Source organism: Macrosteles quadrilineatus, unplaced genomic scaffold (genome assembly GCF_028750875.1).
Source record: "Macrosteles quadrilineatus isolate MER2022 unplaced genomic scaffold, UCM_ALF_1.0 Scaffold_8__2_contigs__length_117827958, whole genome shotgun sequence".
In the NCBI taxonomy this organism is placed as follows: Eukaryota; Metazoa; Arthropoda; class Insecta; order Hemiptera; family Cicadellidae; genus Macrosteles; species Macrosteles quadrilineatus.
In genome coordinates this window covers 43,963,652-43,991,640 of record NW_026542601.1, presented here as the reverse complement: position 1 = coordinate 43,991,640, position 27,989 = coordinate 43,963,652, and the positions used below count along the sequence as shown (strand labels likewise).

The 27,989-nt window shown below is 38.2% G+C and overlaps 1 protein-coding gene across 1 annotated transcript in view; it reads left to right on the top strand.

Moving 5' to 3' along the window:
• Window positions 1-324: 324 nt before the first annotated feature.
• LOC128999661 (probable aconitate hydratase, mitochondrial) overlaps window positions 325-27,989 on the top strand; it is a 36,145-nt gene continuing 8,480 nt past the window's right edge. The window contains exons 1-12 of the mRNA XM_054426279.1: window positions 325-502; window positions 10,914-11,068; window positions 13,987-14,060; window positions 15,527-15,678; window positions 16,687-16,812; window positions 17,924-18,082; window positions 22,765-22,915; window positions 25,282-25,454; window positions 26,077-26,206; window positions 26,447-26,604; window positions 27,212-27,470; window positions 27,645-27,724. Of these exons, the coding sequence (XP_054282254.1) occupies window positions 470-502; window positions 10,914-11,068; window positions 13,987-14,060; window positions 15,527-15,678; window positions 16,687-16,812; window positions 17,924-18,082; window positions 22,765-22,915; window positions 25,282-25,454; window positions 26,077-26,206; window positions 26,447-26,604; window positions 27,212-27,470; window positions 27,645-27,724 (1,650 nt within the window). The 5' untranslated portion in view covers window positions 325-469. The remainder of the gene's footprint in view (window positions 503-10,913; window positions 11,069-13,986; window positions 14,061-15,526; window positions 15,679-16,686; window positions 16,813-17,923; window positions 18,083-22,764; window positions 22,916-25,281; window positions 25,455-26,076; window positions 26,207-26,446; window positions 26,605-27,211; window positions 27,471-27,644; window positions 27,725-27,989) is intronic.

The window sequence follows — 27,989 nt, the reverse complement described above, 5'->3', positions numbered from 1 at the left end:
ATTATGTCCAATGCTGTTAGTACAGGATTCGTGCCAATAACGTCATTTGTTTATGTTTATGATCCATACCGATATTTTTCTAGTATTCGTGGTACAGACCTAAAAATAAAAGAGCGTAAACAATAATCTATCTCTCTGCCAAGTGCCAACTGTTTATTAATTGTTGGATCACATGTTTACTTATGAGGAAATAATTCTTTTTGCTGATTAGGAATATGACAACATTTGAAGTAGGAAGAATATAGTCAAAAGTCAAAGTTCAAAATTTTAAAATTGACGTTTCAAATTTCAATTGATAATTGATTATAAAACGATCAAATTTTATCGTGTAATGTGGATAGTAACACAATTTCTTCCTTCAGTAGTTTATATGTTGCCACACTGAGCGGGTCGTCTACTCTACAACTTGTAACTTGTGACGTAGTCAAAAAGTTTCTGTTTTTTCTGTTTTCAATCAAAACCCTCGGCGATGGCGATCTGTATGCGAAGTTTACAATCCCAGGTAATTAAATATTTTATTTTAAATCATTAAAATGCTCTTTCCTTCCATAAATGTTGGTTTACTTTTTCTCCATCGAAAAAGTATGGTTATGTTATGGGCTCGATCTAAGCCTAACCTGATAACGCTACTTAGAGGTCACCGCAGTGGTTTTATCAATGAAAACATGTTTCTAGGTATTTTTTTTAATTATCTCTGTGGTTGTGCACTTACAAGTTAACTTGTATTAGTTTCTATACATTTACCAAACCAGAACCTAAAACTTAGTAGGCTAGGCGTAGCATGTTCCAGATAATTATTGACCTAGCCTATGAGATCCTAGGCCTATTCATGGGATTTGTTAGTCAAATATTACTGATTACCGGGGTAACTTACAGTTTCTTAACTGGGCTATGCTAGTATCGATTGAAACTATTGAATTGAAAATAAGAGGCTAATTGATACTCATTTTGGCTGCACTTTACTTGACGTCCTACACTCATTCGAATGAAAATATCGATCGATATATCGATTAATCGATTGCTTCGTTCGATATATCGTTTGGTTAGTTAGGTAAGGTTAACCTAACCTAACTAACCAAACGATATATCGAATGAAAAAATCGAATGAAAATATCGAATCGAAAAAAACAATCGAATGAGTGTAGGACGTCAAGTAAAGTGCAGCCCTCATTTTTAAATAGGCCTATAGCAACTCCAATTCCTACGTCGTGGATCTGTTTCCCTCCCTTCCCATAGTATTTTAATATTACAGATATACATTTTTTAACTGTCACAGAGGGTTTTTACACTCCACACTGCTCACCTTTACCACTTCCTTCACCACTCCTTACGTCGTGGACCTGTTTTCCTCCCTCGCATAGCATTTTAGTATAAAAATAGACTAACATCTTGGACTATTTAATAGTCAATGCCAACATTAAATAGAATAATATAAAAAATTTCTTAGTTCTAAATATATACATAGGTATATATTTGTACTGTAAATGTGAATTTTAACACTGAACATAAACTGTAGGTATATAACTGCCAACTAATGTTGTAAGTTCAATTTATTATTCTAAATGTTGTGAAATTATAATGATATATATTCATAGGACGTCAAACTGTTTACTCCTTGAATGAAAGAGCTTAGAGTAAAAGTCGTTCTCTCTGTCTTAAGTAGGCCTAGACAACAAAATTGTTGGTCGCAAAATGTAAACAAATAAAAAGAAGAAGAAGGTAGCTTCTAATGTTACTCTTATGGAACAGTTTAAAAATTGTCCCATATTATTAGGGTTTTATAATTACTAAGAGCTGAATCGTCTAGAATGTTAATGGTGTCTTTACACTAGTGTCATAATTATCTGTGCAAAATTTAAACGCTAGGTGCGAACACAGGCACACACACCCACAAGCGGGCAACTAATCTCCGACTCCGCTGTACACAATACATAGATTCGTTCACTTCGTTCACTCATCTATTATCGATGATTTTTTCAATTTATCAAAATTTTTGTTTTTACAGTCTATATTCCTTCTGTTTTAGGCTATAATATCTTCAAACATGTTTAAATTTAACAACTGTTTTTGTTTAGGCAAAAACAATGGCTTGCACTTTAACTTAGTTGCCTTTCTGTCTTACACTCATTTAAATGAAAAATATCGATAGGCCTATAAGCCCTAGGCCTATCAATTATTTCATTTGATTAGTTGGATTAGGTTCACATAAGTTAACTAACCAAACTTGATATGTCGAACGAAATAACATCGAAAAACGTAACTTCGTAACTTAACGTAATTAAGATAACTTATTCAACATTTGCCCTACAAATGTCAGGTTACTTTTAACCTAACTCTTGTCACATCCATATATTTTATATCCTCGTGAACTGAGAAGTTGTATGTAATTAACAAAAGCGTATAAAGAGTTTTAATATCCCTGGAAACAGAAAAATAAATTGCTCCAAACCAATGTGTTGTCTAAAATAATTACCTTTGAGATTGGCTAGATGCAAAGAGATGACATGAGAAATAATTTAATGTTAATGCAGTGAATCTATTAAAACCAAAAATATCAAAGTCAATATGTATGTATGTATGGCTAGTAGCCTACATCACCTTAATTTGTGTTTTAAATTTTAATTTTGGAGTCATGGTTTATTTGATTTAATTTGTGTTTTTGAGGAAAGAGGGACCCAAACCCCTAAAATTTGTTTGATGTGTCAAAGATAAAAAATATCCACTAAGTTAGCATTTAGGTTTACTCATTGACTATAGCCTACATCTCTACACCCCCAATCATTTTGATGATGTCCGTTTATATTTAAAGAGGGGAAACCATATTTTTTTTTTTTGATGGTTATCGAATTTTTTGAAAACTGATTATAGTATCAATCCCAACTATTTTAATAAATTAGTTTGTAGAAAAATGTATAGACTAACTTTGATAAAATAGAAATGTTTGGTTTTGAATAACAGGATACTGTAAATTCCTTTTAAATAAAAAAAATGCAGCTTAAAATAAACTTTTTTTTAGAGAGAGGTGGGAAAATGCATTTATGCACACAGGTTGCTAGCCTGTAGTGTGGGACTCCAACGGGCTTAAGGCCCAGAGACTACCCACTAAAAACCTCCTCTACTCTTCGGACACTAGCCTGGGAACACTTGTTGCACTTCATCAGAACTAGGCCGAGTTTGCCTACTCCCGAGGGGCTTACTCCGTGTCTAGCCATTTATTTCTTATCAAATCTAGACTATGTTCCGATCTAGATTGTTCTTTTTAGCTTGAAAGACATTCCGGACAAAGTGCGACCAGCAGTCCCAGTTGTCCTCACCCTTCAGCAAGGTCTCACAGATCAATTCAATCGACAGCACCCCAAGATGTTGAATGGCCTCCTGGCGAAGCATATCCCATTGTGGACAGAGGAAAAAAGTGTGTTCCGCGTCGTTGGGAATGCATGGGCAGTAAATGCAGTCAGGTGAATTCGTTTTGGCCATCAAGTGCAGGTACGACTGAAAATAGCCGTGACCTGACAAGAACTGCGTGAGGTAATAGTCAACCTCACCGTGCCGCCGTTCCACCCACGGTTGGACCTGCCTGATGAGTCTGGCAGTCCAACGTCCTCGAGTCTCCCTTTCCCAGCTTTCTTGCCACATCTGAAAAGTGCGGGAGCGCTCTTCTGTTCTTGCACCGTCCTTTCCGATGTAGCCTTGTCTCTGGTAGATTGCCTTCCTCTCTGCTGCCAAGAGTTTGACTGGGATAACTCCAGCGATCACCAAAACGGCCGGTTCGGACACCGTACGGTATGCAGAAGCGACCCTGAGTGCCGCCTGACGCTGCACTCGTGCGAGCCTCAACCTATACGCCTCCTTGTTAAGCGCATCTGCCCACACCTCAGAGCCATAGAGAAGCACGGACTGGACTGCAGACATCAATAGTCTTCTACGGCTGGACCGGGGACCACCGACATTGGCCATAAGCCTACTAAGAGCAGCGACACTCCTAGCAGCCTTGTCCGCCGTACGGAAGATCTGGTCCCTCCAGCTCAACTTGTTGTCCACCATGACACCAAGGTACTTGGCGGTTCGCGTGGTTTGGACAACTACGTTCCCAACTCGTAGCAGAACGATGGTTTCAATCCGTTTTTTCGTGAGGATGACAATCTCTGTCTTGCTCAGAGCGAGTGTCAGACCATGATCAGTCATCCAGGCGTTTATAACGCGCTTGACTTGGTTCAGTTTCAGTTGGGCTAGCTCAACGTTGCGTGCAGCAATGAGGGCTGCGACGTCATCGGCGTACCCAACTAAAACGGTCTCCTCTGGCATCTCAGATCTCAGAAGGCTGTCGTAGGCAGCGTTCCACAAATCTGGGCCGAGTATCAAACCTTGCGCGGCACCGGAAGTAACATCCATCGTCCGCGAACCATCTTTAGTTTCGTAATTAAGAGTTCTGCAGCGCAGGTAGTCCTCGATCAGCCTCAACAGATATGTTGGTATGCGGAAGCTGTTCCTCAACACGCTCAACATATCGACCCATCTCGCCGAATTAAAAGTGGACGTTACCAATGCCTTGGCGTCAACAGGTGCAGCAGAATTCACCAGCGCTCCCCGTGAGGTTACGTCAGTGAACTTTTCAACATCCAGCTTGTCCGTATTCCATCGGCGTGGTCCAAATCGTGATACAGGCGCCTGATTATGGTGTTCATCCAGTATATCAAAAACGATGTACTGATGATCACTTTCCGTGAGGTCTTCCATGACTCTCCAGTTGGAGATCCGTGCTAGTAGTGATTCCGACGAGAAGGAGATATCGGGGATCGTACCTCTCATGCCAGGGCGCCGGAAAGTAGGCGTGTCGCCCTTGTTTAAGACGACAAGTCCGGCCCTGGCGGCAAAGTCCAGGATGTATTTCCCCCGGGAGTTTGTAGAGGTCATACCCCACTCCACAGCCCTAGCATTAAAATCACCAGCAACAACGACATGCCCAACGGTACCCCGTACACTGTCTTCTAAGCGGTCGATCTTCAGACGGAATTTCCGAATCGGCTCGTTGGGGGTAAGGTAGACACTAAAAAACGTGACGTCCCTACACCTGACCCAAATGAAGCCTCGGCCGCGTCCGTGATCTTGCACTGGTGCTTCCGTGCTGTTTCGAACCCAACAAGCTGCAGTACCGAGAGAATCTGGGAACCAGAAGTGTGGGTCCCTGTCACAGTACTGCTCGCTGATCAGAAGGGTGTCCGCACCGATCTCTTGGGCCAGCTGATCTAAGAGGGAGTCAGCCGTTCTGGACCTCTCAAGGTTACCCTGGAGAATCCTCACTTCCTAGACCTAGCCTTCTCAAGGTCGAGTGCAGCCTTGAAAACACTGCATCGCCCAGCCCCTGGGATGTGACCTAATGAGGCGTCCTTTTGGCCTTTCTCTGCGCAGAGAAAACAACGCTCTGCTGCGGTACAGTTTTTCCTGTTGTGGCCCGAGCCGCCACACCTGAAACAATTCTTGGATCGGTCGGGTCCCTTACAGTTTCGGGAAGAGTGACCAAACCCGAGGCAGCAAAAGCATCGCGGTACAACCACCCTCCGTCTGAGTCTGCAATTGACCCATCCAATTCTCAGGTGTGTGAGATTAAGCAGCTTGCTGTCATCTTGGTTTCGCATTTCAGCGATAGCTATGCGTTGCTCTCTGCGGTTGGGCCGCTTAAGCCATACTTTAAGGGAGTCGGCATTTTGGATATCAGGGATGGCCTTGTTGATAGCCTCCCTGACTTCAGCCTCAGTCGAAAGACCGTCAAGGTCCCGGATCTCCACAGAGGTCCTAGGCTCGAGTTCCCGAACGGTACCCTGGTCCCCCAGAGCCTCTCTGACCTTTGCAGCAAAAGCCATTCGGTCACCAGATTTCCCCAGCTCAAGGAGAACTTTTCCATTCTGGGTACACCTGATTGACTTAACAATCGTATCCGTCTCCTCTAACTTGGCCTTAGACTTGAGTCGACCCAAGACTTCAGCAAAAGATCGCCCCCCTAAGGGGTTGATCAGGATTGCCTCAGCCCTGGGCTTTCTCGGCCTGGGTTTCTTTAAAACAGGGGGGGGGGGCCTTTCCACGAACCTCCCTTGCCGGAGCAGGGTCAGCAACCTTTCGATCTCTTGCTGCAGGTTCGTTGTTAGAGACAGCCTCCATTCGTCTCAATTTCCTCTTTTCTTTGCGGGAGAGTCTCTTCTCCCAGTTACCCACATTTGATGGGTGCCGCAGCCGAGTTCATAGAGCTGCTTCCGTCAACCGTTGGGAGAGAGGCAAGCTCCCTGGTTTGTTGAGGGCGCTTCTTTAGAGCTGGAGTGTGCTCAGTAGGGGGTGTCATCTGGGTGGCCCTGTCCTCGACCTTCTGCTCGACATCTGACAGATGCTGATTGACCAATTCAGGAAGATCGGGGCTATCCGCTGGTGAGCTCCTTGCCTGTTTCCTTTGGTTCCCACCCTTGTCGTTTAGTTTAGGGGCTAAAACTTGGTTCACAAGCTCCCGTTCATTAACTAAAGTCTGTCTCATCAAGCCTTTAATTTCGAGAACTCGGGCAACCCGATCCTTCACCTTTGGGAGACCGTCCTTGATTGACCGGTTTACGTTGGTCTGGACCTTCAAGGTTCCCTCCATATTATTGATGAGGTCCATCATCTCTACCAGGAGGTCAGACTCCTCCTCATCAGCATCGTCGTATTGTTGAAGGTAACGCTGAAGTTCGGGATCCGATCTCTGGGGGCTGATTTTCGGCGCTGTACTTTCCAGGAGGGTTCCCGTCAACGCCGGTTCAAGGTCTACTTCTCCTTCTCCACTTGTCAAAGGAGATCTTAGTGGGGGGAACTCATTTGAGCCCTTAAAGGTTGCAAGCGGTGGAGTTGCCTTAACTTTGTTCGCTGGTGGCGATCTCTTGACCTTGGAGCTACGCCCAAAAGGGCTTCACTCCTTTTCCGACTTCGTTTTTTAGCGAATTTCCCTATAGGGAAGTAGCTATTACCGTAGGTGGCACGGTAAGACCTAGACTCGGGACCAATTTACTTTTTCATTTTGATGTCCCCAGAGGCCAAAAACACTATTCGTTCAAATTTTTATATATGTATATATATATATATACGTCCGTGAACGCGATAACTTGAGTAATTTTTGTCCGATTTTGATGAAATTTGGTTTAAAGGTGTAAAGCGTGATAAACTTGAATAAGTTCGCGAACCAGCACGATCGGACCATGGGAATGGGGCTTTACGGGGGGTTTTATGGGGTAAAAATTGGTTTTTCTCACTTTTGACCCTCAAAACACAAAATTTCCCGATTTTTCTTTAGACCTTTTTAAAGAGCTTAAAAAAACAAATAATTTAGTATTTAAAAGTATTTTTGTTCGATTATTAGTAACGGAGAAAATTGAAAAATTTGTAAATTTAAAATTCCCATGTTATTTTTATGGAGAATATTGTCAAATGTTGTAGTTTGCTTGTTTATGAATATATTTTGATCAAACTTGGCAAATTTATTTATTTTGTACTAAGCTATCAATATTTTACTAAAAAAACTCGCTTAATTAGTTTCCTTGTAGCAGCAAACCTAGGTACTCGTTTAACCTAACGTTATTTAAATAGATTTGATTGAAAATCAGTCCAGACAAATGGAAATTCGCTTAGTCGGCAGGTTTGCTGCGGCGGGGGTATTGCTCATTAGGGCTGCTGTTAAATAATGTGTTGGGTGGGGGGTTTTGACAAGCCATACATGTGTTTACCAGCGCATCGTGTGGCAAGAGACGGCCCGGATGTAGTCAGGAGCGGGTATACCCTCGGGGACAATCCCCTACCCCAGTTCCCCGGGGCCCGACCTCCGTTTGCCCAGCACCGGATACCTGACGTGCCGGGGGTCGCCTGTTGCAATGCAGAGCCCGACCTCTGCATCCATGCCGCACTTCCTGACCAAGGACCGAAGTGGCTGGCTCCTCACGACACACTGGGAATACCCATCGGCAGTGCAGAGCACACATCAACCCCTGCAACACAACAGAGGCAGCACTCCCAGGGACTCCCAGTGAGGACGTCAGTCACCCTTTTAGTCGCCTCTTACGACAAGCCCGGGAGGGCTGCGGTCCTATTCTAACCCCGAAACCGCAGGGGGGCGCTTAAAATAAGTTTAAATTCACTTTAAACGATAATATAGAATTGTTGGTTTCCGTTTGCTACCACAGCACTTTAGCTCTTTCATACACATGGCCTTGGCCTTGGTTGCAAACAAGCTGATGATTAAAACTGTTAAAAACCATTTGCTGTCCTCGTTTTACGTGGCTTCAACTGTAGGCCTACGTTTGATTGATAACGTTCTGTATCTGTACAGTTAAGTTGCAAGTTGCACGAACATGTTCTATTTGAGATGTAATCATTAATTAGTTTGTATTATTAGAGTGTATTCTGTAGACAGTGTTTAAGTTTTTTTTTTTACTGTTGACAAATTTTTACTTTTATTGGTAAATTTCTCCAGTTGTGTCTTAACTCTCTTCTATTCTGAAAATCAGAGTTTGTCCTCTTATAGTTTCTCATGCTTTTTGAAACTATTATAAACTATTATAAGCACTTTTCTGGCCAAATCTCTCAAATAAAAACAAAGAGATTTAGATCCTCCTTTTTTCCTTTCATAAAAAATCTTGTAGCCTAAATGATTGTGAAACCTTTAACAAAGATTGTTAAATACTGTATTCTTTCATCAGTTATTACTGATTTTCAATGTAACATCTAACATAAATAAATACAATTCTTGGAAAGCAATGAATGATGTCAAATGTTAAACAATCTAATGAGGAAGTGAAGTTGCTGAGTTAAATCAAAGACTATATTTCACAACGGAGCGTGTATCAGTTGTTGGCCAATAGATTGATGGCAACCTGCCAGAAATTTTAAGATGTTGCTCTTGCCAAGGTATACTAAACTTAGCCTATCATGCCAAACACACCCACTGCGAATCTAGAACGTTTAAATTGACAACAAAGTCTAGTTAAGTAAATGTTTTGTCAAAAATTAAAAAATAGACCTACAATCATATTGTATTGTTTGTGGAGACAACTAAAAGAACTGCGGTAGATTATTGTTATCTAGTTTGACAGCTTACATTATCTCTCTCGAGTGGCCTAGTTAACAAGTTTGAATCAATGTTTATTTAGTGAAATGTAAAAACAAAGTTGAATTAATGTAGGGTTAGCCTACTTTTTTATGAAGAATTCAAATATGTGTTAGCAAAGAACCTTAAGCTATAATGGGTTTGCTTTGATTTCCTTTTAGAACAACCTTTTTCATTATATACTCCAGTAACACGTTTATTAAAGGTGTGCTATTGGTTGTATGCCTAAATGCTTTTAAAGGTAGTAATTGAAACCTCATGCATGATATTGAAATTATCTATAGCCTACTTTGTCTAACTCAAGTTGGCCGATGGTCCCGGGACTACATGAGCCCACCCTTATAATCCCTCGCTGCGTCCGCCGGGGTTGTCCACTGCCTAGGCGTTAAGTCACCTACTGGCTGTATTTATCCAATGGCATACTTTCTTAACAGAATGATAATTTAACACTTTTTGAATTAGATTTGAAATCTACTAAAAAAGTTATGAAAAATGATACCAAACTCGACCTAGGTATTAGAGCATTAAATACGAATTTTATTAAGAATTGTTAACATTGTCACTGCGAATTTTTATTAAGACAATCTAGAAGGCGAGTTTTATGCTGTAATGAATATCAAAAGCTTTACGTTCTGGACTGTTTGGGTAAAAGTAAATTGGCTGTAGAGTTTGTTAATAAACGTAAATGTTTTTACTAAAATTTGTGTTTGTTAAAAATTACAATAATAATTGAAGACAATTTTATATACATAGCCTACATAGGAGGCATTACAGAAAGATTTAACTAACTATTTACTAACAATTTAATTGGCCTATACTAATAGCATTAATTAGCATATCCACACACTCACGACACGATGTGCACCCCTTGACTCTTTACTATACACCCTTATTTTCAGAAATATTATGAATCACCCAAAACCAGACTTGTGACCAGATTTTCTATTATCAGGTGAAATCTTCAAATATCTAGATCGAGTTTGGTATCATTTTTCATAACTTTTTTAGTATATTTCAAATCTAATTTTAAAAGTGTCAAATTATCATTCTGTGAAGAAAGTATGCCATTGTTAAATACAGCCAGTAGGTGACTTATCGCCTAGGCAGTGGACAACCCCGGTGGGCGCAGCGAGGGATTATAGGGGTGGGCTCAGGTAGTCCCGGGTCCATCGGCCAACTTGAGTTAGACAAAGTATAACACCAAAGTCCTAAGCCTAAGCACAATGCTTACATCAGACCCACATCACTTAGTTAATTTGTCGAGTTTGCTGGAACCAGACTGTTTGAGTTTTGTAGTGGTCATTTTTTCAACTGAAGACCCTATTTAAATGCTTTGTTAAATCAACAGGGTTTTTACTGATATAATTTGCTAAGTCAGTACTTTTTGCCAGAAGCTGTCTGAAATTCTCTCTACTAAGTGGTCTCTAGATGGTTTGGCCTTTTCTTGAACCTGGCCTACTAGTTGCCCCTTAACCAGATTATCAAGAGACTGGGTCAAGAGCCTTGCACCAAATAATCAGATGGATTGAAATTAAAAGGAAATATCACGGAACATGATTTGATTTGTAGCAAATAGGATAACCATGATTTCTAGAGGTAGGTATAAGACTTTAGTGCTGTAGTGGTATACTATTTTCTGCATTAAATTAAATGCTAGTTGAAATTTTAATCTCAAAATGGGGTTTAGAAGATATATAAACCTTCATCCAGTAGACCCCATATTTCTGAAATCTGTGTAACTGACTCCTCGTCTTTAGGCATGTAGTATATATATATATATCAGTGTATGTATGTGCAGGGCCGATGGGGGTTAATGCTGGAGGCTCAGCGGAGATGTTTCCACGTCTCTCCGCTAGTGTCCGCCGCAGCCAAGGTGGCCATGTCCAAGTTCGACACTGACCGCTACATGCCCTACGAGAAACTGAATCAGAACCTTGGCATTATTAAGAAAAGGTATGTCTTAGTGCATGTTTGATTTAATCGCCTGAATAACATGTTGGTTTTTGTTTAAACCTTTTGTGTAATTTTTTTAAAAATAAACTGATTTTGTTTGGGTTTTTCCTAGGCCCATCATTTATCTTTTTAGTTACGGAATAGTTCAAAGCTTAACCTTGTAGCTATGTAGTGTCGACATTTTTTTAGATGGCATTATACGTTGATAGCTCAACGACAAAAAGTCTGGGCGAAGAATCAACGCTTGGGAATTAAATTAGCAGCCTTTAGTTTGAATGTGAGCACTATAACTACTCAACTATGGTATTCAGACTTAAAAATCACACATTCAATCCCTTTTGAACAATTAAATTATATTTTAATACCTATGCAGCACGACAATAGACATAGACATAGACATATTTTATTTGCACATAACATTCTTTACATGTGTTACATACAGAATAGGTGCATTGTCAGAGTTAAAATTATCAGGATATAAAAAATAAAATAGTAATCAAGATGATAATATAAATTAACAAAATTAGTTCTGAATTGAAATAGCAAAATAATTACTGTTATTTGATTTTAAAATATTATAATCCTTCTATCAATAAACCTTCCAAGAGAATTCATATTTTAAATTAGGGATTGAAGAGATTGGATTTTTAGTTTGAGACGAGACGAGACGAGATTTTTTATTTCTCATAAAATTTCGAGACGAGATCGAGACGGGATTTCCCTTCTCATACACAACGGGATATGCACGTTTGGAATTTTTACCTGATTTTGTAACATTGTTAGATGACTGTTTAAATACAAAAATAATGATAATAGGCACAAGAATATTTACAATCTTTTATTAAAAAACATCAGCATATCATTTTTTTATTAATCACGCCTAACTTATTAAAAATGCCTACAATTAGGAAAAATAGTGATATCAGTTAGGATAGAGTTCAACTTATCCTAAAATAAAATAAATCATTCCTCTCACTGCTAACACTTATCAAAACTTCTCAAATGTTATTAAAATAATTATTAAAGTAATATTTACATTTGAAGAATTAATTCAATAAGAACACCTTCGCAAAGGAAACGCAACTACAACACGCTCCTGTATTGCGGGTATTACATTGACTTTCTGCAGGCGTTTTTAATTTTTTTTTTTTTTTTTTTTTTATTCTTGTCTTGATAAAAATCTCGGCCAAAAAAAAATCTTGTCTCGTGTAACGAGATTTAAAATTTCCCGAAAATTTCCCGAAATTTCGAGACTTGACTATTTTAAATAAAAAAGTAATTTATCTGAACACTGCAACTACTTTACTAAGTATAATTTCTTTAATTGATTTTAAACAGGGATCATTTAAATAAATAAACATTTTAATCTGACAGGTTATTTAAATTTTACAATAATTCCAATGAATGAATATAAAATTAACAAGTAAAGATCAATGGCGGTTTTCCCAATAACTTTTTCTAATCCTGTCAGTATTTATAAACGTGATCTGTTGTGTAAGTTGATGCTTTGCACTTTGTAACTTGATTATGTCTTCCTCTCTCTTCCATCTGCGGAGTCAGCTGATATTTTGTAAAAATAGAAATTCTGTCTTAATTTGAAAAATTGTGAAATTAATAGTGAAATTTAACATTGTACCATGACATACCAATTTACAATACCGATACATGTGTGTTGTGTGCCTATTAAGGCATAGGTACACAACCTTGTTGCTTTCTTTTACCAGAGTTCTTAAACAAAATGTTTAATTACACTACTATGCCTACTGACTAAATTAAAAATAAACTTTTTAACAAAATAAGAAAAGAAAAAAAATAACGTTGACCCAATATTTTCCTTTAAATTCACGACACTTTGTATCATATTTGTTTCATAATCCTTTGAAATTAAATGTTAAAAGCAAGCTGTAACAGTGCCCTATTTGAGGAAGTGAATTGCGTTTGGATTATGATAAAAACTAGACTTGGACCAATAGGTTATCTGACTCTGTGAATCAAGCATGTTTGTGTTGTGTGTGTTGAATTCTGCATGTATATTGCAAAACACTAGGAAGCAATTCTTTACTCTGCTGCTAATTAAGTAAAAACAATCAGGCTATATGCCAACATTGCAAAGTAATAATAAGTACATCAACCTTACTGCTTTAAATATTTAAGTCATCAAATACTAATACAGGAAAGTTTGAGATATATATTGGTTTTTATCTTTTTAAATTATAGCCTATTTCAAGAGTAAAGGAAGTCAAATAGGGAATAAGTTATAGCTGTAAATCTCATGGTAAGACCTAAAGAAATAATTTATTTATAAACAAGCCAACTTTACATATTCATATTCAAAATGCATATTCATATAGCAATTTACATATTCCCCATAAGATTAACATGGGAATTTTATATTTATAGTTTTTTTGAATATTCTCTATCACCATTAGATGTTCAACAACTCCTCAATGTACTAAATTATTTGTTTTTTAGCTCTACAAAATGGTTTAGAAAGAAACTGCCAAGTTTTATATTTGGAGGGTGAGAAATGGGAAACCCCAATTTTTATCCCAACCCCTGATCTTATAGTCCAATCATGCAGGTTTGATAACTGTTCAAATAGGTAGGTCTGTACAGCATTTTATCTGAATCGGATGATTTTTCCTCAAGTTTTGGCACTAACAGACACATAATTATATGAATTTGAACGGATGGTATTTTTGGTCTCTGAAGAGAATTAAAAAAAAGCAAATGGGTCCTAGGTCTAGGTTTAACTGCGACGTCTACGGTAATAGCTTCCTCCCTCTAGTGAAATTTGTTTTAAAAAGATAATTGACTGCCACAATTTAAATAATTTTTCCCTGTTATAAGGCCAACCTGTCATTATTTAATCTAATAGATAGATGACTGCTCTACATAAAGTGGTATGTTTGTTTCAGGTTGAACAGGCCTCTTACTTTGTCTGAGAAGGTGCTATACTCTCATCTTGATGACCCTAAGGGACAAGAGATTGGTAAGTGTCAAAACAGAGCTACTGTTACTGGAGTTATGTAATATTGAATGTTCAGATTTATATTTTGGAATCCACAACCTTCTGACACAATTTTATGGTCATAAATGGGAATATGGGATGGAATGTAGTATGTTAATAGTTTTACATTGAAACATTGATTGTCATGAGAGTTGTAATTAACATAATGTATTTCAAAAGTTAGTGATTCAGTCTCTTGACATTCCAAGCATAGTTCATTAGAGTTTTAACGAACATTTTATTTGAATAGCACTGCCGAACAATTTTGTGAATCACAAAAGCAAACATTTTAGAAAATACTAGAACTTTCTGGCCACGTCAATGCCAACACAGCCAGTTTTCCACGCAGTCAATCACTTATATGTGCTGCAAACATACCATCCCACACAGTAGAGAATGTAATTTGCATCTCATTGTTCTTTAAAAAACTCAATTTCACAAAATATGTCGTTTGCAATGTTCGGCGGGTGTATTAATTTATTTAGTAGTTTGGTAATGGTATAATGCGTGAAACTGTTTGTAATATTCAAAGCTTTGGGCCTGAATTAGTTATTTGTGCAACTAGTGAGAAAAGTGAGCAATTGACTCACTCGAGAGAAATCCTTACTCACGAGCCGTAGGCGAGTGAGGAATGGTTTCTCGAGTGAGGCAATTGTACTTTGAACTCGAGTTGCACATTATACTTTTCCTACAGTTACCATAAAACAAATAAATTGGTGAAGAAACATAACCTATTTTTACACAGAAGTGAACTTTTAACATAACATTTAATGTGAAGTGACAAATACAACAGTACAACAGCTGACCAGCTGATTTACAGCCAGTGCTGCCAACGTATTTCGCGCGCATACGACGTTGCCTGCATGTTACACGCTCACTATTCCGTGCCTTCACGTTGCAAATCTGGAGTGAGACAAAGTAATTAGAGTGAGACAATGTTAACATTGTCTCACTGATGAGCGAATTGGCCACTTTGCTTTCTTAAATCAGTGAGAGAACATGTACATTGTTAGGTAACTGTAGGAAAAAATTATATACAGATTCTCAATTAAACCACCTGCAACAAGTCTGTAAAGCATGGAAATAAATAAAAACATATTTCGTGTATTAAGTTTGTCTCTCAATATAACCACTAGGTTGAAAGCTATTTTTAAACCATCATCACAATCACAGAAAAGACAAAGCAATACATTTCTGTTCCTTGTGTAATATGCAGCTTGCTTAAACAATCAGAAACTGAAACTACAGTCTAGCTAGTAGACCTACAGTTGTCTAAATCCTGGTCCTTATCTACCGAAATACAGACGGGTGGAAAAAGAGTTACCAAATAGAAACAATGCATGATTTGATGGTTATGGTACTCGGATCCTCCGCAAGGAGGTAAGATAATCAATATCATTGTCTATACCAAACACTGTAGAGTATTAACATTACCGTGCACTGTACAGAGAGAGGCAAGTCGTACCTGCGACTGCGGCCAGACAGAGTGGCCATGCAGGATGCCACTGCCCAGATGGCCATGTTGCAGTTCATCTCCTCAGGGCTGCCCAAGGTCGCGGTACCATCCACCATCCATTGCGACCATTTGATCCTTGCCCAGGTAACTTACCCAAACCTCTGCTTTAAATATTTTACATTTAAAATCCGCTTAACCTTCGTCGCTTACAAAAAAAAGAGGCGTAACTATATAATAGGCTATGCTTATCATATGTACCTACGCCCCTTTGACTTGCAAGCATCGAATTTGGATAGTTTGATTTTTTTGTCCTGATAATTTCAAAGGTTGGTAGCCTTTGTTTAAATTGTTTGTCATTAGACTTCTAGCAGGCTAATATTTCACCGGTCCACTGCAACCACTTGATCCTGCCCAGGTAACGTACCCTAACCTCTGCTTGTCAAACACTGTTTCCTTTCTCTACACTTGATAAAGTCTCCCCAAGAGACGAAACGGTTTATGTGTCTTCGGTGTGTTCTGTTCTACGGCATACCTTTACTTTTTCTCCTACGATAAGCTAGCTGCTATCCCTCTATATTCTACAATTCAAAATCCTGGTCTAGGGCGTTTCCTTGAACAAACTAGCCTAACCTGTGCCACTCAAATACTGTAGTGAAAATTCTAAATTGGCTATCCAGGATTTAATTTTGAATCACATTTGGTAAATCTGTCACCAATACATTCTGCCCCAAGTGATCTACCCTTCTGGTAGGCTAATAACTGTCTTTAGTTGTTTCTTTAATCTCAGTTTGATTGTGTTATCACTTCGGGTTCAGTCTTTTCATCCACTCTCCTGTTGGAAATATAGTTTTCCACTCAATTCTAGCGTAACCTAACATAACCTCAGGTAGTTTAGTCTGAATTCACAAACATCAGCAATCTAGATTTTGTTATAATTTGGTGTACCTGTTAAGTAAAGTAGTTTTTCCACTTAGTTCCAGCTCAGTAACATATCCTATCTGATAATAATGTAAAGTTACATTGGCTATCGTACATGTTTGTTAAAATCACCCAGATTACTGTAATATTGCTTTTTTTTATTATACTAGCCTTAAGTACTGAAAAGACATTATATCAATGGCAAGTCCAGTTATTGAATTGCAATATTCTTAGGTTGGTGGAGTGGAAGACTTGGCTACAGCTAAGGAAGTGAACAAAGAAGTTTACGACTTTCTGCGGTCTGCTGGAGCCAAGTACGGTCTCGGCTTCTGGCATCCGGGATCTGGTATCATTCATCAGGTAGGTGACAGATGTTATATTTCAATCATCTCTAAACTTTTTTAGTCACTAATTCAAAAGTTAGTATGTATATCTTATTCATGTATTCAGAATTTATAGTAGTTTACGCAACGATTGCGTAAAGATAGTGTTAACAACACAAGCAGAAAATTTAAGGTACGAGCCTTGGCAAGTGCCTTGAAAACTGCTACGAGTGTCTAACACTATTTACGCTAGTTGTGTACACTACTTTACCTACAACATTGTTTTAATCACTAAAAATCACTACTCATAACTTCTAAGAGAGGTTATGTTTTCGTTTACAACCTCTCATTGCAACTGACAGTGATGCAACAAAACAATGTACCAAACACTAATTGCATCACTCAACAATTAAATTGGCCTGAACAGCTGATTAGTTGAAGTTTGAATCATTACAATTTTACTTCTCTCTCAATTATTGTTGAACCTCATTGGTCCATTTGTGTTGTTAGGTAAAACTATGCTGTTATGAAACCAAACAATGCTGTTATTTGAAACTTTTCAATTCTAAGAACTGAACTGAAACGGCTACTTAAAAAGACGGTCGCAGGTAAAAGATTATAAGTGATTAGAATATTAACATAACTATCGCATTTTAAGGTATATTACACTTTTGATTGAGACAAAGGCCAAATAATCCTATACTCAAATATATTTGTACATGTAGATCAACTATTCAATTTTAAATACGTTTTCATGGTGCAATTTGTTTACGTAGTTATGAAGTAGCGGCTTGTGTCTGTTTCCGTCTAGAAGTCAGATGTAAATCACAGTGTAGGGTGGTAGTGTGTTAGCAGTTTGCATTGTGTAGCAGCTGTAGCAGTCAACAGACTTAATCTCAAAGTCTCTGCTACCCTTCATCATTGTTCCTTTGTTTTTTTTTCTTTCTTTGTCTTAGTCACATTTCAGTGTTTTTTTATTTTCTTTAGTTTTTTCTGTTAATTTGTGTTTTAATTGAAAGCTTTTCAGTTTCCGGAGGTTCTACTGTATTTAATTGGTGGGATTTGAGAGCAAGACCAATATCAACCTATGGTTAGTTACTTACAGAGATTAAGTAAAAAAAATTCATGATCATTCTCACATGTTTCAGATCATCCTGGAGAACTACGCTTTCCCCGGTCTGTTGATGATTGGTACAGACTCTCACACTCCCAATGGTGGAGGTCTGGGAGGCCTGTGTATCGGAGTGGGAGGAGCAGACGCTGTGGACGTCATGGCTGACATACCCTGGGAGCTCAAGTGTCCTAAGGTAGGTGATTGTGAATCAGGGCTGGTATTGTAGAGTAGCATTGCAATTCTAAAAAATAAGGGTGGCCACAGACCTAAGAGGTCTAGGAAAATAAATCTAGGAACTATGCTCGAATTTTATTGTATAAAGAAAAATAAACAACTATGCGATAATTTTGAAATTTCACTGCGAAAACCGAATTTAGGCGGTCACAGCGAAATTGACAACATATTCCGTGGTCACGGCAATATGGTAAACTTCACATTCTTTTTTAATATCGTCAAATTTAGTCAGAAATTGTTGTACGCAGAAGGCGATCAAGGTTTCACCTAATTCGCAGAAAATATGCTAATTATCGTAATTTTTGTTGTGTCCAGAGTAAATACGATTGATACAATAATTTATGGTAAATATATTTTGTTATTCAATCAGATTTGAGAATGGTTCAATGACATTCCAAACTAGTTATTTTATCAGTAAATTTACGATTGACGACAAAAAAGGTAGCCTATAGAACATAATTGACTGTTATTATATTCACCACAAGACTCTAAATTAAAACTACTATAAATGAAAATGAACACAAAAAATCCATTATATTGTTGTAACATTAATAAACAAATAGTGTAAAATCAATATTATTTTTACACTTCACTAAACCCATTAACACACATAATTTCATTGGTAAGGATTTGGGTTTTGTACGTCATCCTCTGTATTTATAAAAACATTATTTTTTCCTCTCAGTTAAATGTTAGATTTGGGCATATTATGTTTATCCTTAAGTCTTTGAACTCTTAACCTGTCAGTCATCTCCAAGATGTAGATGAGACACTTGGACTAGGTTGACAAGAGGAAAAGTTTTAAGTGAAAGTAATAAAGTAGATTTTCACAGCCTTGGAGTGATAAGATAAGTTTGTTTAGCTGCTGTCATGTAGATATAAGAGTACAAGTGTTATACTCTGAAGAATGTGTTTGATGATGATAATTGATGGGGATATTATAGCCCAGTCACTTTAGGTAAGAACCTAGACATGAAAGATGTAAAGCTGATTTTTTGCATGGTGATAGTATATAATAGGAAAGGTATTTTCTGAAAGTTCCCCGAATTTCCCCCCCTTGCTTCCCCTTAAAATCCCCCTCCCCCGAAACACCAGGTTGAAAGTGTAGTGTTTTACTAAATCACCTATATCTTTTGATGTAAACGAGCTATCAGCATAATTGTTTTTTCTTTGAACTCCCCGTTAAATTTTCTTTAATAAGATAACCGTACACGTAGCATTATCTCTATTGGGTGGGATTTTATATGTGATACAAAATAAATATTATTTTATTTAAAACGTGAAGTTGTAGATTAGGCCAAACGTCGGTTTTGCAGTAGGTAGTACGTCAATGTAACAACACTTTTTACCTGTTTGATGAGCTTTCCAAAAATGTATAACAATATATATTTTAATTTTAATTGTTACCGAATGAAGCCATTTAAATCCATGCTTCAAACAGCCACAAAGCGCATTTAGCGCACCATTCCAACTTGTCCAGTAAATATCTATTCTATATACAGGGTTAGTAAAAAGTGTGGAGACCCCCTGTAAATTTTTTTAACGGGCCATACTAAAAAAACTAAACTCGGCACACCTTTATGGCATATTATGAAGTACTTTTTGGGAATAACCGCCACTTGGTGATCATCCCCAAAATGGGGAATTTTGGGGGAAACTCTAAAATTTCAAAATTTAAGCCCCATTGAGTGACCCCTCATTTTGAAGGTCCTGGTAAAAGAAAGCCAACAACGCAAATTAGAGGTATCTACCTCAATCCAGTAAAAAATGGCAGCCAATTGAAATTCTCAGAAGTTAAATTTAACTTACAGCTTTTCAAGTCTGGAGACCCCCTGTAAATTTTGTAACGGCTCACACTAGGAAAACTAAACTCTACACACCTTTTTGGCATGTTATGAAGTACTTTTGAAGCCTAATAGCCACTTGGTTACCAAACCCAAAATGGGGGATTTTGGGGGAAACTCAAAAACTTTAAATGATAAACCCCATCGAGTGACCCCTCACTTTGAAGATCATAATAAAAGAAAACTAGCAAACTAGAGGTCTCTATCTTAACACAGTAAAATATGGCAGCCAATTTAATATTAAATTGCAAGTTATTTCTGATTTCTAAAGATTTCAATCAGCTTCCATTTTTTACTGGATTGAGATAGAAACCTCTAGTTTGCGTTGTTAGTTTTCTTTGACCAGGACCTTCAAAATGAGGGGCCACTTAATGGGGCTTAACATTTAAAATGTTGTTTTTAAAGGGTTGTTTGAGTTTCCCCCAAAATCCCCCATTTTGGGGATGTACACCAAGTGGTGGTTATGCCCAAAAAGTACTTCATAACATGCCATAAAGGTGTGCCCAGTTTAGTTTTTCTAGTATGGGCCGTTAAAAAAATAACAGGGGGTCTCCACACTTTTTACTAACCCTGTATAATTCAGTTTTAAAAATATTTGTACAACTAAATCTAGAGTTTTTCTGGACCGATTTTATTAATTATTGTGTCGTTGGAAAGCTTAATTCATGTAAATTTGCAAATAATTATGAAAGTTTGTTTTTGTTACGATTTATAGTGAAAAAAAAAGTTTTCCATAAGAAATACATTGAAAACTGTGTTTTTCACACGTTTTATTTGGGTGCGACTTTTGGCTACTTATTTTGAGTCACCATTTAAAAGTTATTTGCTAAAAGGCTAAGCAACCTCTGAATTTATAGTAATGATAAAATACTGAGTAAGGGATATTTTCGTTAAACTTTGTACAACTAAATCTAGACTTCTACTAGACCGATTTTCTTAATTAATGGGTCATTGGAAAGCCTAATTCATGTAGATTTGCAAATAATTATGAAAGTGTGATTTTATCAAATATTTGTGGTGAAATTTTTTTTTCAAGTTTCTGGTTTCAAGTTTCTATTTGTAGGATCTTCTTTTGCCTGCCTTTATTAAGAATTTTCAAAAAATGCATGGTAGTTATTTGTAGTTAATTGTATTCTCTTTCAGAATATCACATCCACTTTGGTAGATTTTCCCTCCATTTAAAAGTTATTGGTAATAAGCTAAGTGATCTAAAAATTTTAAGTGGTGAGAAAATACTAAATTGTTTTTTTTTAAACTCTGTACAACTAAATTGATTGTATAAATGATTGTATAAAGCATTGATTGTATAAATTCACTCCCACCCTTCATTGACGAAGGAACTGACGATGATGAGGGAAAAGAAAGTTGATATGTACTGTATTGTTTATGCCTTACTTAAGTGTTTTTTAACTGTAGGCTAATTAAACCTGTTGAGCATATATTTGCCTTTTCTTATAACTACCGATTACTTAATTTTTAATCCTTGTGAGTACTTATTTTCTTACTATTTTTGTAATTCAGTGTTCTTATTTTGCTTGTTAAACATTCACACAGGGTGTGTAAACAATAAATAAATAAAAAGTAATCATTTAGTAATATTTACTGAACAATTTGGAATGATGTGCTAAGTGAAGCATGGATTTAAATAGCTTCATTCGGTAACAACTTAAATTAAAATATATATTGTTATACATTTTTGGAAAGCTCATAAAATAGGTAAAAAGTTTTGTTTCAAACACATTGACGTACGACCTACTGCAAAAACCAGGGTTTGACCTAATCTACAATTTTATGTAAAAAAAATAATATTTTTTGTTATATCACAGATATAAACCCACCCAGTAGAGATAATGCTACATGTAAGGTTATTTTATTAAAGTAAATTTAACGGGGAGTTGAAAGAAAAAATAGTTATGCTGATAGCTCGTTTACATCAAAAGATATAGGTGATTTAGTAAAACACTACACTTTCAACCTGGTGTTTTGGGGGAGGGGGGGGGTTTAAGGGGAAGCAAGGGGGGGAAATTCGGGGAACTTTCAGAAAACACCCTTCCTATCATACACTATCACCATGCAAAAAATCAGCTTTACATCTTTCATGTCTTTGTTGGCCTTGATTTTTAACTTAAGTTACTGGGCTATTAAAGATGCTTTAGTTTTTACAATAAATTACATTTTAGTTTGGCAACTTAAAAATTAGGTGTATAAAGGGTTGTTATTAGGGGTCTGCGGGTAATGAAATATTAGGTTTGAGTGGGTTCGGGTCAGAACTGAAAAGATCACTTCGAGTCCGGGTAATTTTCGGGTCGGGCTCAAAATGACTAAAATTTAATTTTCGAGTATTTTTTTGGGTTTTTATTGATATTTGAGCAAACAAATTATTGTTTCATGCCTGCTTATGTGGCTTATGGACACTTGGTACTGCACCAAAGTGAATGTAAAATGGTGTACAACCACAGAGAAGTAAGATACAGAGAATACAAGCTTATGGGACAACCGTGCGCTTGTAGCTCTGGTATGTTGGGGCGGAAATGTACTAGTTTCGAGCAAGGAAGAGTCAGAACGGCAATGGCCATAAGCATATTTTTGTACAGCAGTTGTAGCACACAGGGTCTTCCTACTGCGTGAGCGCTGTAGAATGTGATGGCAAAGGGGGAAAGGAGAGTGGAAGGGGACATTGAATGTATCCTCTGTTTCTTACTTCTCTTTTGGCACAACTGATTCACTTGATTACTGATGATTACGCGTGTTTGTGTACCACAAAACCAACCCGTCTATAGTTAATTTTTCTTCACAGGTGATTGGTGTGAAGCTGACTGGTCAGATGAAGGGATGGACGTCTCCAAAGGACATCATCCTCAAGGTGGCTGGTATCCTGACTGTCAAGGGAGGTACTGGAGCCATCATAGAGTACCACGGTCCTGGTGTAGACAACATCTCCTGTACTGGTGAGTACATAAAATACCTTGGTACATCACTATCGTTTATTTGTTATAACTGGAGCGTGATGGACTTGAGCGTAATTTTGCAGTAAAACCATAAAATTGGCAAATCAAATTTGGGTACAGAACTGCGTTAAATCCACAACTTTGTACCTAATTTTTAAAAATTTTCCTGATGAGGACCCCTGTGCCCCCCTCCCCGTCTACGGGGGGTTACAGAGTACTCTCAGGCCTCTTATGTAAAAAGCTAGACGGAAACCTAAGGGAAATGTGTAAATGTGGTGATTGTCACAAATATTTCTCTGATCACAGGAAGGCAATAACATGTTGCCCAGATTACAAGGAAATTGTCACTATATTTTTGTAATCGTGGGAGACGCTCACAGTGTTAATGTAAGAGCCAATTTCAGTCATAAAAATACATTGTTTTATATTTGTTATAAAAATTTGCAAGCACCTTCCAGCTGATCCAGGTGATCCAAATAGGGTCAGGTCTCAGTTAGTTTGGATTAGCGGGACTCTGGTGCACAGTTTGTGAAGTAAATGTTAACAATGGTTAACACGCCATTAATGGCCGTTAATGGTTAAGTATACTCATTCTTGAAATATTCACAAATTTAAAATAGGATTAACTAGCTTAGAAATTGCAGTAGAACTCACACTATCCGAACCCCAACCATCCGAATCCCCAACCATCCGAACCCCAACCATCCGAATTCCCGACTATCCACACAATTTAAAAATAATTTTAAAAAACTCAAAACCACAGCCATCATCATCATCTCACAAAAAAACTTCTCTCTGGAAACTTCTTTTTCCTTAGTTGCAGCAAAATTTTGAATATCTTCCTGTGTCTTGTAGACATGATCTTTGTCTCTTGTGGTCAATGAAAATCATAAATTATTGTTCCCTACAATCACGGCAAAAGTGTGAATTTTTCAATCACAAAATCTTAGCAGAAAAGTAGGGATGGACGGGATTGAATTTTTAGTTCGGGACGGGACGGGACGGGATTTTTATTTCCTTCCCGATTTTCGGGACGGGACGGGACGGGATTTTTTTCTGTGCATGAAAAGAAAGTACTGTATTGCAGTTACCAAAAAAAGACATACGAAATCAATTTTTACCATTTGTGGCACTGATCTATAAAAACCAAAAAATGGGTAACAATTTACAGGTACCTATAGTAACTTGTGACTCGCGGGTCACGTGGTGATCGTCTGTATGACTCGCGGTCACGGCGCGATCGTCGGTAGGACTCCGCGGTCACGGCGCGATCGTCGGTATGACTCCGCGGTCACGGGGTTATCGTCGATATGACTCGCGGTCACGGCATGATCGTCGGTATGACTCGCGAACACGGCTCGATCGTCAGCATGACTCCGCGGTCACGGCGCGATCGTCGGTATGACTCGCGGTCACAGCGCGATCGTCGGTATGACTCGCGGTCACGGCGCGATCGTCGGTATGACTCCGCGGTCACGGGGTTATCGTCGGTATGACTCGCGGTCACAGCGCGATCGTCGGTATGACTCGCGGTCACGGCGCGATCGTCGGTATGACTCCGCGGTCACGGGGTTATCGTCGGTATGACTCGCGGTCACGGCGCGATCGTCGGTATGACTCGCGATCACGGCTCGATCGTCAGCATGACTCCGCGGTCACGGCGCGATCGTCGTCATGACTCGCGGTCACGGCATGATCGTCGGTATGACTTGCGGTCACGGCGCGATCGTCGGTATGACTCGCGTTCACGGGGTTATCGTCGGTATGACTCGCGGTCACGGCGCGATCGTCGGTAGGACTCCGTGGTCACGGCGCGATCGTCGGTATGACTTCGTCTCCTGCGTTCACGGACCTATCGCTCGCAATAACGGCGTTATCGGCACTCGCGAAGCGGAAAAATCGCCGACGATCGGACCAAATCCTGTCCCGAAAAATTCCCGAGTCAATTGTAATCTCGTCCCGATAATCGGGAATATTTTTTTCCCGAAAAATTCCCGAAATTTTGGGACCCGTCCATCCCTACAGAAAAGTTCTGCAATTGTAATGGTCAAAGCTCGGCTTGACTCAGCCTATTTCTATAAAATACCTCAAATTTCTGTATAAATCCAAACATAGGCTACAATTTATTTTTTTCAAATGAAAAAAAAATTGTTCCCATTGATTTAGATAGTTGGAGTTCTACTGTAGAATAATGTGTAATGTTTATTATTCTATTGACAAATAGTCAAAGAAATAGCAATCCCAGAAAATATCTAAATCAGCGATTCTTCAATTTTATTTTTAAATGAAATCCAACAAACAATTTAGAAAAAAACTCTCTAAACTTACAACATAATTTTTCATCCGCATTACTCTATGTTGCCCAGGTATGGGAACCATTTGCAACATGGGTGCTGAGATCGGTGCGACCACCTCGCTGTTTCCGTTCAACAAGCGGATGGGTGACTACCTGAAGGCGACAGGCCGAGCTGACATTGCTGCTCTGGCTGAGAAGAACAAAGATCTGCTGACACCTGATAACGGGGCGCCTTACGATCAGGTGGGTCTTGTGAATCTGTTGGTGAAATTTGAGTCGTAACTGCCTGAAACCTTTGTAGCACTGTCATGACAATTAGAATATTTTCTGATTGAGTCAACAATGTAGAATTTTGTATGCCGATTTCATATTCTATAGTGTAAATTTTGTTTGAAACATCTCTTAATCGTATGGTGAATTATGAGAAAATGTTTTAAAAAGTCCAAATTTGCATCGAATTTGCTTAGAAAGTGAAATGTGATTCAAATGTTAAGGATATTATTCTATTGGCGTTTTCAACATGTAAATGTTTGTGCAAGAACTTGACAACCGATTGGGTTTCATTGGTATCAAATGTGTTAAACATATCTTGTCTATTATTGATGTCTATGATGTATGTATATGATTATCATCACAAGCAAATGATACGCTAGATTGTCACTTTCTCATTATTTTGATCCAATATTTATGGTGTGAAAATGTATTTTGAATTTTGCCAATTTGTAGTAGTGTAATCAATTTAACAATTTATGACATCACTAACATATTATTTGTAAATGAAATATAACTAATAACAACCAAACTGTGTTTACTGTTCATGGTTGGCTTGTTTCTCCCACTCTAACTATCTTCGTCTGTCCAACAGCTGATTGAGATTGACCTGAGCACACTGGAGCCCCATGTCAATGGACCTTTTACCCCTGACTTGGCTCACCCCATCTCCAAGCTGGGAGACAATGCTAAGAAGGCTGGCTGGCCCCTGGACATCAGAGTCGGTTAGTAGGCTAGTAAGCAAGTGTTAGTAAAAGTGGTTGACTGATTTATGCTTGTGTAAAATATCTGTAAAGAAAGCTTTGGTTGTTGTTGTATACAGAGAATAAAAGTGGTTGACTGATTTATGCTTGTGTAAAATATCTGTAAAGAAAGCTTTGGTTGTTGTTGTATACAGAGAATAATGTGAGGATTAATGTGTTGATTTTGTTCAATTTACAATTTTTACCCCCTTATGTTGGCAGGCCTGATCGGCAGTTGCACCAACTCCAGCTACGAGGACATGGCTCGTTGTGCAGCCATTGCTAAGGAGGCGATGAACCATGGACTTAAGTCTAAGATCCCCTTCAACATCACCCCGGGATCTGAACAAGTCCGAGCTACTATTGAGCGTGACGGAATTGTAAGCACTGTTTTTTTGCACTTTCAATTTTGTTGATTATTTTATGTCGTGAAATTTGACATTGTGCTTAGAAGGTAGCTTAGGAGATCTCTAGTTCTAATATCCACCAATTTATTCGTTTTTGTGTTTTATGTGAGTTGCAATCCAGTTGTTGGGGTAGCTTTCAGATTCTTAGTCTTGCCTCTACGCCTCGGATAATCTTGGTTTAAGGTTTTACATCAACTTTAAGCTTTGAGTGTTTTTGTTTGTTTTGAATTACTGTTACAAAGCTGTGATTGATTAATATTCTAGCTTACTATTGTTCTACTAACATCAAATTTATAACTATTTTTATTTTTATGTATTTGACTATTGTAGTACCTACATGCATTCAATGACAATTCAATAAAAAAGAGTTATCATCTGATATTATTATTTTTATCGAAAGTAGATTAAGATATGTCTAATAAAACTTTAAACATAATTTCACTGTTATTCTGTTGACTCACAAGACGGTAAATACATGTAAAAAATGGTAAGTGGTGTTTTATCTAGTTATTTTTTTAAATAAATCAATTTCTTAATACTGAAAAATCTATCTTAATACATTTTAAATTTTTTTCCCTAGGCTGAGACGTTCCGTCAGTTTGGAGGCACCGTGTTGGCCAACGCCTGTGGCCCGTGCATCGGCCAGTGGGACCGCAAGGACGTGAAGAAGGGAGAGAAGAACACCATTGTCAACAGCTACAACCGCAACTTCACCGGCCGCAATGACGCCAACCCCGCGACACACGCATTTGTCACCTCACCAGAGCTGGTCACCGCGCTGTGTGTGTCCGGCAGTCTGGACTTTGACCCCACCAGCCATTCACTAAAGGGCAAGGACGGTGAGTGGGAGAAACACAAGTAAATCCTTTGGGGAATAGAGGGATAAGACTGTTCTGTGTAGAATGGTACAATATACACAAAAATATTATACTATCGTCTGTACACAAAAGATAGATTAATATGATTACAGTTAATCGGGAGTTGAGTGTAGTAACATAATGATTTCTTGACAGGTAAGGAGTTCAAGCTGTCTGACCCATTTGGACCTGAGCTCCCTCCCAAGGGCTTTGACCCTGGTGTAGACACCTACCAGGTGAGTAAAATATCTTAAAATTGCAAAAAAAAATATGCCACCCACTTTAAAGTTTGTATTGGCTTAGCCATCTGAGTTTGTGTTTTTTGTTGAAAAATCATACTGGTGGGTCAAATTGATCGATTGCATTCAACTCTCTCTAAACACATTTCTGATGAGTGGCGTACGATAGTTTTCACCTTCCTTCTCTAATCTAACGAAACAATGGAAAAAAAAACTGAAGAGTTCTGTTATGTTGTTACCAACTTTAAGAGTGATTATATCT